The sequence below is a fragment of the Neltuma alba genome, unplaced genomic scaffold (assembly GCF_004799145.2).
Source record: "Neltuma alba isolate B1F8T4 unplaced genomic scaffold, ASM479914v2 tig00004377_pilon, whole genome shotgun sequence".
NCBI lineage: Eukaryota > Viridiplantae > Streptophyta > Magnoliopsida > Fabales > Fabaceae > Neltuma > Neltuma alba.
In genome coordinates, this window is record NW_021633681.1 from 157048 (window position 1) to 168130 (window position 11083).

Genomic DNA, 11083 nt, shown 5'->3' on the forward strand with positions numbered 1-11083 from the left:
AATTGTTGAATTATTTTTATTGACGTTTTACCTTCATCCCAGGGCGAAAGGTCGTCAATCACAAGCGATTATTATGATTGTGGCCCCACTGCATGTCTCTGTTATCTCCTAGTGGTGCCGAAGACTAGAAGCCGTGTTTGAATGGATCAAATTATGAAGGTGTGGACCTAGCTAGGCTCCACAAAATGGGAAAAAGAACAGTAAAAAGATATATCTGAAAAATTTATAGTATTATTTATAGTCCCGATCATGAGATGAGACCTTATCGTTTCAACCGATTTTTAATCAAATTCTTATAATTGTTTTTCTTTTATCAGCTCCTTATATTTTCATATGTTTTTAATATAGTCCTTATACTTTTTTTATATCAAGTCCTTATTGTTTTATTTTATTTTTAATTAGGTCTTTGTAGTTTTTATTCTTTATTCTATAAATAATAAATTATTATAACAATTATGTTAATATTCTTTTAAATTTTTAGTTAAACATATATATTATTTATTTTTCAATTCTAATTTTTATAATTATAAAATTCAAATTGTAATAATAAAATTTTCTAAAATTAGAATATAAGTATAAATAATTTATAGTTAAGTATAATTGATTATTCTGATTAATTATTAATTACAAAATGATTATATTAATTATTTTATCAAATTATATAATTATTAATTTAAAAATAAAATTAATTAAGGAATAAAGTTAATAAACAGTTTTTTAAAACTACAACGGATCTTATTAAAAAATAAGTGAAATTATAAGGATTTAATAAAAAGAAAAAATGAAGGGGCCTAATTAAAAACACGTGAAAGTAAAAAAACATCATAAAAGAAAAAAACTTTATAGTGACCTAATTAAAAATAATATGAAACTATAGAGACTCGAGATTAATTATCCCATCTAACTAAGGATATTAATTCTTAGTCAAAGAACTAATCAGATACGGACGCGCTGGATAAACATTCCCCAAAAAAAAAAACCAGTGACGCAATCATGATATTAAGATGCCGGCACATGACCCAGTAGTATTATCGACAAAAAGACGAAGAAACAAGTATGAAAATGGATTCTAATGGACTTGGTCAAACAAGCTAATAATTGTTGAATTATTTTTATTGACGTTTTACCTTCATCCCAGGGCGAAAGGTCGTCAATCACAAGCGATTGTTATGATTGTGGCTCCACTGCATATATCTGTTGCCTCCTAGTGGTGCCGAAGACTAGAAGCCATGTTTGAATGGATCAAATTATGAAGGTGTTGATCTAGCTAGGCTCCACAAAATGGGAAAAAGAACAGTAAAAAGATATATCTGAAAATTTTATAATATTATCTGTAGTCCCGATCATGAGATGAGACCCATATTGATGATCGAGGCCTTGCTTTAGTTTTGTTGATGCCAGCATTTACAGAAGAAGAAGGGTTAAAAATGGTTGCAGAGACAACGTTGTGAGCTTGGGATTGGGTTTAGAAGTAGATGATGCTCCTAATGATACATGGCGTAGCTTTAAGCCAATAAGTTAGAGTAGTCAGGTAGCTCGCCATTGATGGAAATTTGTAATATATATTTTCACACAAAACAAATGAGCTTTTTCGTTGAGCTTAAACCAACGTTGGTTTTGCTCTTGTTGGGTGTTATTCTCATTATTTTCTCCTGTTGATGACAACTTTTCCTGGTCGTCCCTATTATCATGTGACCCGTACTTCTCTTTCAGAATGTGCTCATAAACTAGTAGCAACATCTATTGTTGTCTTAAAAAAAAAAAGGTCACGTATATATTATGCACAATGAAATTAAACAAAAGTAATTAAAATATACACATCTAATAAAAACTCTTATTATGTTATTTAAATGTTACCCGCAATGGAGCTTGGTGTCCAAGATGAAGATGAAATAACATACAACAGGCTTGTATAGTTGGGAACTAGCGAGGAAAGAAATCACTCAGAGACATTTCATTAATCGAGCTATATTCTCTACTCGCAGAAGTGATTACCCTTCGAGCACGCAAAAAGAAAGCAGGTTGCTGTGGATGTGGCAACTGAATTGAATCATTGCTCAGATATGAAACAATTGTAGCCATGGAAGGTCTTGAATCTGGATGCCTTTGAACACACAACAATCCAATTTGGATGCACCGGCTCACTTCATTATAAGATTCCATTTCTTTTAGATTTGAATCCAACATCTCGAACAACTTTTCATTACTCCATTGATTCCACGTCTGCAACAATTAAGTAAAACTCATTATTTCAACCATTCATCAAATGAAGATGACTGCATAAGAAATATTAATGAAATCAACATATTATCATAACTTACATAGCTTAAGAGGCTATCAGCATACTGCGATTCATCATGACAACTTGCATTCTTCTTTCCACTGATAATTTCTAAAACTATAACTCCAAAACTAAAAACATCTGATTTTTCAGAATATAGCCCGAACATCGCATATTCTGGAGGCATATAACCACTAAAAAAAAATAATATCAATAATGAAACTTAATCCATTAGAAGATAAGACTAATTTTGACACTTAAGTGATACATTGAAGGCAACCTTTTGGTGTCACCTAAAACTTATTTTTCCTTATTCAACTATAGCAAGATAAATGTAAATGTCGAGGAGAGAGAAAATATAACTTACTATGTTCCGACAATTCTCCTTGTATTTCCTTCATTTTCATTGATAGCAACCATCCTAGCGAGACCAAAATCTGAAATTTTTGGATTCATTTCATTGTCTAACAAAATATTGCTAGGTTTAAGATCACGATGTATAATTTTAAGACGAGAATATTCATGAAGATATAGAATTCCTCGAGCAACTCCTCTTATGATTTCATAACGCTCCTCCCAAGTTAGTCTTCTATTTTCCTGCGAACCTGTGCACACATAATTTTTTTTTTTTTGTGAGTGACGATGGAAATGCCCATACAAATAAAGATAACCTTAAATTTCAATAAAAAAAATTATGAAAAAGTTTAGAAGAACCAAACCAAATAGGAAGTAGTCAAGGCTTTTATTGGGAACATATTCATAAATGAGAATTTTCTCTTGATCTTCTATGCAAAATCCCAGCAAGGTCACCAAATTTCTGTGCTGCAGTCTGGCTATTAATAATACTTCATTTTTAAATTCTGCTGCCCCTTGGCCTGAACCTTTTGAAAGTCTCTTTACAGCTATTTCTTGACCATGTGAAAGAATACCCTAAAATCATAGTTGATTAAATTAAAAATGAATTGTATTTGCACGGGCGCACAGATATAAATATATATATTTAAATATAGTTAGAGAGGGACATAATCAAAATTTATATCGATATATGGCATGGATCACCTTGTAAACCTGTCCAAATCCACCTTGGCCTAAACAATTTTCCTGTGAAAACTTATTTGTTGCGGCTTCAATAGTGGCCAAACTGAATTGCAGAGGCTCTAAAGTGTTGCTTTCATCTCCAACTAGACAAATAAACAAAAAATAAAGAAACAAATCAATGTATATTAATTAAAAACATCACCACAACACTTCCTATCAAGTAGACTGCAGGAATAAAGAGATAGAATGAAAATTTACTCACAGTATTTTTGTCTGAGTTCAGCCCTCCGTCTCTTCCTTATTAAACTCCTTAAGAGATAGTACACCAAAGAAAAAAGTATCCCCGCACCACCAACAGAAACCACAACTATCACAATGGTCTTTGCTTTTCCTGTATAAACATCAGACACTTTCATGTCTCAATAGCGAGTCGTAACTCGTAAGAAGATTTGTCCACTTTCAACCAAGTCAATTTTTGGGGTAATGTGTGTGTAGAGAATTAGCAAGTTTTACTTTCGAAAAATATTAAAAAATACAAACAAACAATTAAGAAAGAGAAGCATATATGCAAGTTTAAATTTACCTTGATAAGTTGCAGGAAAAATTGCAGGAAGAGGCGGCGATGCCGGCTTACGACTAGAATTATAGAAGATGAACAATTCATAGCGAACGTTACAACTGGGATACAAAACTCTTCCTCCTATCTTCTTGTCACTACACTTGAAAAGGTCCCTAATCCCATCTCTCAGACATGTTCTGCAACCTTGGGGAGAAAGGTCCGGCGTGCACTGAACCAGACAATATATAGTTTGAAACTGTAAACTCGCTTCTTCTGTCGCAAAAAACTTCTTCCCCATACCAGGTTTGGCCGCCTCGTCGGCCGCCTTGTTCATAGTTGTCGACAATAAATTCATGAATCCTGTTTGGTTGTTGGCGACGTTGTTGTTGTTGGCCCCGCAGCTACTAGCATTCGTGTTGACGGAGGAAAAGAAGTAGCGGTCGGAATAGCGAACCATACACTCCTCGTACCATATCACGGCCTCCCTCGAGACGTTGCACTGGGAGCGTATATTTTTCGTTGCGTCAACGACGCACTGGTGGCACAACTGGAGGGTGACGTCACCCCGGCACATGAAGAGGCCGTATACGGTGTTGAGATCGCCGTGGACGGTGGTGTTGTAGAAATAGGTGTTGGCGGTTTTGTTGGAGGCTAAGGAAGAGAGGAGGTTGGTGAGGTCGGATTGGAAGGAACTACTGGCAGCGAAGGTGCGGCCAGAACAGCTGCTGTTAGTATAGACGGGTTGTGCTTGAGTAGTAGCAGAATTAAGAAAGCTAATAAAGAAAAAGAGTAAGATAATTTTGTGGGAAGGCATGTTAATGACGAACATGATAACTGTGACGACGGTCGGATGTATTATTCGAGGTGTTTAAGGCAAGGTAATAGCTATATGGTCGGCGTTCGGGGGTGTGTCTTTTACTGGCAAGTCGGGGAGCATATCATTGATCGGAGGAATTGGTTAGAGGTCATGATTTAAACCAATAGAAAGAAAAAAGCAAAAGAAGATCTTATTAAACTTGCTTAAACGATTCCTTTCACAAAATAAATGTATAATGACAAAATGGAAGGATATTTAATCACAAGACCCTTAAAAATGTTATTGAGTTAATATAATCTTTGTTCCCTCAAATTTACTCTATTTTGATTTGAATCCCTCAAGTTTCAAATCATAAGTTTTGGTCCCTTAAAGAGCAAAATAACTTAGATTTTTATTGAATTATAGAAACTAATGTTTTAACTACAAAGAAATTTGAGAAACCAAAATCTATGGTTTGAAATTTGAAAAACTAAAACTAGAACAAACTTGAGGGATAAAAGTTTATATTAACCCAATATTTTTTTTTGGAGGACTAAAGGCCTGTTTAGAATGTCTTATAAGTAATTTTTTAATTATAATTTGCAAAATATGAGGGAAGTATATGAGAAAAAGTTTATTTCGACTTACATAAAATATAGTTATTTAAGTGACTTCAAACCAGCACTAACTAAGAATACAAATAAAAAGAAGATGGACCTTGAAGTCAAACGTGAAGCTTGAAGCCTAAAGTCAGTACAGTGTATCCACTCTGGGCTCTCAGTCTCTCAATCAGATCAAATTTCCAAAGCGGAAGCTCATGAGAATCGCTACGCACATCTGACGATTAAGCATAAAAGGGGCCAACGATGGGCATTTGGATCATTTTCGTTTTGTTTTTAAGGGCTCTAGCATAAATAAGACTTTAACTGGGGAGTCTACATTAAATGGATATCCATGTTGGTCTGTTGCAATAACTTTCCACATGATGGAGACAAGAACTTGTAATGAGGAAGACACGCTGAGAATGACTAAAAGGCCCATTGATATTAAATCAGGACGTTCTTCACTAATTTGACTAAAAACTAATTGAGAGAAATTAAGAAAGTTACTAAGTTATTTAATTATAACATTCTCTAAAATATTTATATATATCATTAGATTATGTATCATCAATTTATAAGTGAGGCAAATTAATTTGGATAAAAACAACAAATATAAATACTTTCAGTAATTTAACAATTTCCTTAATCTCTTTAAATTAGCCAGCTGAGTCTTATATTAAATATCAGAGATAGTATTATTTAATTATTAATTCACATAAAAAAATCTGACATATAACTGTATGATTAGAAAATTTGACATAATAAATATGATAAATTTGATACGAGTATTTCTTTTTTCTGCGAAGAATAAAGTAGCAGACCTGAATTATCGCCCCAGATGGGGTCGTGAATCGTGAGGAGCGTGGAAATTACGAACAATTATATGGATTCCAAATATTATGCTCTTAGCTTATTGTCATCGAAAAAAACTGACGAAGATATTTGTGAAGACTTGTCCAAAAAAGTCATAAATGGCAGGCCCCATGAGAACGACAAGAAATTAAATAGAACCAGTGAGATGGTAGAAAAATAGTGTGAATATGTGTATTGGCTGTGGACCACCAAGGTACAGTCTGGTTTAATGGAGACGAGAGGGAATAAGATGAGAGATTTTACGGAATGATTCTGACTTTGCCAACTATATGTATTATCAACACTACTTTATTAATTAAAGCGTACATAGACCGCAGTTGACTTCAAAATTCTTTCGAGAAGAATGCTCTAAAAATTGAAATAATGTAACATGAAATTATAGGCCATCCTCAGTTTTTTTCAAAAAAAATTAAATGAAGGTGTTGTTTTCAATAACAGATAATGATATGTTCAGTCATAATATTGAGATTATTAGGCTGGTGCGTAATAGTAATGATGCAGTCATAATGTGATAGGCATAGCTAAAGCCGGAATGGCTCCCCTTTTCCTAATGTTGTAGGTTTCCAGGCTGGCCCGTAGCGTTTTTCAAAACGGGCTGATTCTTGTGGTTCTATATAGGTGGGCTTTACGAGCAAGACATAAATCCTTGGGGACCCAAAAAAGTTGCTTATATCTTTTTTAAGATCTCAGTCATTTCATTTTTCATTAGGAATCAGGATTACCATTTCCCATAACTCCTTTTTTTTGTGGGGGAAAAGACACGGTTAAAAAAAAGACATATGAAAATACTGTAATAATGATACATTAATTTTAGCATTTAAACAATAAAGTAAAATGTACAGCAAGAATATATATTCACATACAGATAACATCCGCGTAATTAATTAGTGCTTTTTTTTTTTTTAAGTTCATATCCTTTTGCGATCCAAAACTTGAAGATCGACCCAGAATATTCAGTCTTTTTGGCCCAAAAAGGGAGTAAGAAGGAAATTTGACGATGATTCCGAAGTATAAAGCTCCGTATATACTAACGAGGAAAAGATGAAGTTATAGACATTTCATTGACAGAAGATGGAATGGAATTGTTGGCAGAAGCAGAAGGATGACCCGAATTTGGGTCCATCCCCCCATGAACATAAAATGCGGGTTTGCGAGGAAATGGTAATTCCACAGAAAGATTACTTAAATACGAAACAACTCTTGACATGGGAGGCCTATACCTCTGCTTTCTCTTGAACACACAATAATCCAATCTGGATGCACTTCATCACTTCTGCTTCACAACTACTTTCTTTCAACTTCGGGTCCATTATTTCTAATGGCGTCTCACCTCCCCTCCACTGGTTCCAAGCCTGCAAAGTTTTCACAGTACACACATGTCAATACTCAATATTAATATTTGCCCTTTCTTCTTATAACTTTCGATGCATCAGGCGATCATATAATTATTGAGGCACGATGGCATCACACCGGCTTCAGCTTATTTATATCAACACTTATCTATTGAAATTTGACAAAAATGAATACGTACAATTCATCAAGTGATATGTTTCAGAGTTAAAAGTCATTGCAAGTAACGACTTACGTAAGCTAGCTGGGAGGCCATTAATGCTGGGTAATTCATAAGAACAAGAATTTTTCCTCCCACATACTCCAAAACTAAAGATATCTGATTTTTCTGAGTATCTTCCAAAATTCACATATTCAGGAGGTATATAGCCGCTGCCAAAAAAAAAATCCAAACAATATAAGCCAACCAGAAACAACATTTTACTTGTTGGAACAAATAGAAAAACAAAGTAACGAAGTGTGGTAAGGGATTCAGCATTCACTAACTCACTATGTCCCAACTATTCTTCTTGTTCTTTCTTGGTGTTGATCTATTGCCAACGTTTTTGCCATTCCAAAATCGGAAAGCTTTGGATTCATGTTTTCATCTCATAAGATATTGCTAGGTTTAAGATCACGATGTATAATTTTAAGACGTGAATGCTCATGAAGATAAAGAATTGCTCGAGCAACCCTTTCAATGATTTTAAAGCACCTGGACCAATTTGACAAGAGTTGATCTTGAGAATCTGTACAATCAACAATAACAATATAAAGGTGTTAGACTTCAACAGTAAATGTGCTGGTAAAAAATAAAGATAAGAAAACCTTCAGGGCAAACGTAAATGCCAAACCAAAGAGAAAGTAGTCGAGGCTTTTGTTGGGTGCAAATTTGTAGACGAGTATCTTCTCATGCTCTTGTAAGCAAAATCCCAACAATGTCACTAGATTTCTATGTTGAAGTTTAGCTGTTAGTAAAATCTCATTCTTAAATTCCAGGGTGCCTTGTTCGGAGCTCGTGGAGAGTCTCTTCACAGCAATTTTCTGTCCATTAGAAAGAGTACCCTGAGATCATGCATAAGTAAAAATTAGCATTTGCAACGATACTCAAATATGGACTAGTCATTAGGACTGGGTACTATAGGTAATTGTTAAAAAGATGTTAACATTTGCATTATGGACATAAAATAATTTCTCACCTCGTAAACTTCTCCACATCCTCCTTGACCTATCCCGTTCTGAACTGAAAACCTGTTTGTTGCAGCTTCAATTGTAGCGAAATCGAATCGCAGTGACTCCAGAGTAGTACATTCAGTTCCAACTAAACGAATGTATATATGTACTTTTCAAATAAGCACATCCATTCTAGGCATAATACATACATACATACATACATATACACTTTTCTGGTTCTATTTATAAGTCACTTCTAACATATTATACACAGATAAAAAAAAATAAAATTAAACTTCATTAATTTTTATTTAAAATTCAAGAACTTTCTTATTTTATCTCTATTTAATAAATAAAGTGTAAAATTGTACATCCATACAAAAATTTTTTCTTAGTATCCTATAAATAGGACTAAAAAAATGTCTTTTCTTCCTGTTTTATAGACAGGACCAGAGGAGCATATACATAGGAAGAGCATGGTTGGTTTGATTTTCTATTTTCTATTTCATAAAACGTACAGTTTTCTTTGAGAATGGCATATCTCCTCCTTGCCTTCCTTCGCAGCAAATAGATGACGAAATAGGACAGCAGGGCTGTAATAACGACTGGGATGACCACCGCGATAATGATCCGTGACCGGACTTTTCTGCCTCCTGCGCAATAAAATAATTGCTATAACATTGACAGTTAATATAAAAGTTAGTTGATTAATTTAAATAGATTAAAAAAATTAGTTAAGTTAATTATTTATAATAAATACGTGTTTTTTTACCTAAAATATCCTTTTTAATTAAGTGTATTGGTTAGAATTATTATTATTACGAGGATTACCTAGAAAAAAAGTAGATAACCATCGAAGACAAAATGAATTGAGATTTGATATTTAAAATCAAAATAAAAATTAAATGAGCTTTTATATTAAGGATCGGAAGTAGTAATAAAGAAATGTTATCTTTTCCCCCGTAAATTTTCCCTTAAGGTACAATGAAATAATTTCTTTTTTATTATCCAAAAAATAATTTATTAGGTCAAAATGGACAAAGTTGGCCCACTCAAAGAAGGCCTGTCATACGGTCATTTGAGCCAGACAGCCTTCATTCGTTGAACATGTGACAAAATTGTGAACTTGACCCATAAGGTTTTTTTTTTTTTTCGACCTTGATTAAGGTTTCATTAAAAACTAGTAGTAATATAAATCTCAAAATCGGCGGCGTATAGATAAATAATTAGCCATTTAGAAGGGGAGCTTTACCTTCGGACGCTGAGCCCCCTTTGCCGCCATCAACAGAAACAGAATCATGTGAGACGCGCTCAGGCGAACGCGCGCGAACAGCTTCAACCTCTCAGCAAAAGAGTCGCAACCCAAACATGAGGCTGCAGCATGGATACAGAACCATTCCGGCGTATCTTCCAAGGCAACACAACGGAATATCCGCCATTATATCCCTCAGACATCCCCAGCAATCTCCGCTTGTCAAATCGTGCGAGCATTGAACCAGAGTGCACACCTTCTGATCCCTCACTTTCCCCGTCCTCGTCGCAAATTTCTTTTCTCCAGCTGCCACACCGTCCGCCGCCTCCGTTATCGCCTCGTTCAGCGTGTTCGCCAGCACCCACCCGACGCCACCTTGATTCGACGTGTCCGGAATCGTGCTGAAATTCCCGAGCTTAATCCTGGGCCATTCCTCCAAGTTGGAGAAGATGGAACGGCTCGAATACCGAACTAAGCACTCGTGATACCAGATGATGGCTTCCTTGGAGTACAAACAGCGCGACGCGATTTTCTGGATCGCCAACTGAACGCACTTTTGGCACATCTGACCCGTGACATCACCGTGACACAAGAAGAGGCCGTAGATGGCCTCGCTGGCGTTTACACCGCCTCCGGTGACGGTGGTGTTGTAGAATTCCACGACGCCAGTGGCGGAGAAGATAAAGAGGAAAGGAGAGTGTTGAGGTTGACATGGTAAGGACCATTGAAAGCGAAGGTTTTACTGGCGGAGCAACTATGGTGGATATAAACAGGATCTTTATTGCCTATATAAACAGAGCCATCTGCTTCAGCCCTGGCTATGGCGAAATATTGAAGCAAGCTGAGGAAGAATATGAGATGGAGGTTAGGTACAGTCATTTGGTATAGCTAATGCTTGATGATTAATTGATATTTGAATGAACAACTGGGGATGTATGCTCTGAATCAGAAGAAAATTTGGCCGACAAAAGGCTTTAATGATTATCGAGTGGGGTGTTTTTTAATGGTTCTTTCTTTTACCATCATCTAGCACCCTATGATCAACCCCAATGTTGGTTCCTTTTTGGCCAACTATAATATTTTGCTTATAATTTGTCAAATCTGATACAACCAATGTGCCTTGGACGTAATTCTAAAATATTGCAAGATGGGTCTCAAATCAATCTGTTTCTTTTTGAAT

The 11083-nt window shown here is 35.2% G+C and overlaps 1 protein-coding gene and 1 pseudogene across 1 annotated transcript; both read right to left on the minus strand.

The window, feature by feature from the left end:
* Positions 1-1806: 1806 nt before the first annotated feature.
* Positions 1807-4692, minus strand: LOC114744512 (putative receptor-like protein kinase At4g00960). The gene is made up of 7 exons (XM_028932686.1): positions 3957-4692; positions 3582-3737; positions 3341-3462; positions 3001-3211; positions 2649-2886; positions 2322-2475; positions 1807-2223 (listed from the first exon to the last, which is right to left on the minus strand). Exons 1-7 carry the CDS (start codon positions 4690-4692, stop codon positions 1924-1926), a joined length of 1917 nt encoding a protein of 638 aa, XP_028788519.1. The 3' UTR covers positions 1807-1923.
* A 2754-nt stretch (positions 4693-7446) lies between these two features.
* On the minus strand, positions 7447-10782 carry LOC114744513 (cysteine-rich receptor-like protein kinase 10; annotated as a pseudogene).
* Between the last annotated feature and the right edge of the window lie 301 nt (positions 10783-11083).

Bases quoted from the DNA above. Each gene is read 5' to 3' on its own strand.
- LOC114744512 (XM_028932686.1), bottom strand. From the start codon at position 4,692: ATGCCTTCCCACAAAATTATCTTACTCTTTTTCTTTATTAGCTTTCTT. The intron at 2,887-3,000 runs GTTTGGTTCTTC...ATGTGTGCACAG, and splicing joins CCTTGACTACTTCCTATTTG to GTTCGCAGGAAAATAGAAGA. The intron at 2,476-2,648 runs GTAAGTTATATT...ATTTTTTTTTAG, and splicing joins AGGAGAATTGTCGGAACATA to TGGTTATATGCCTCCAGAAT.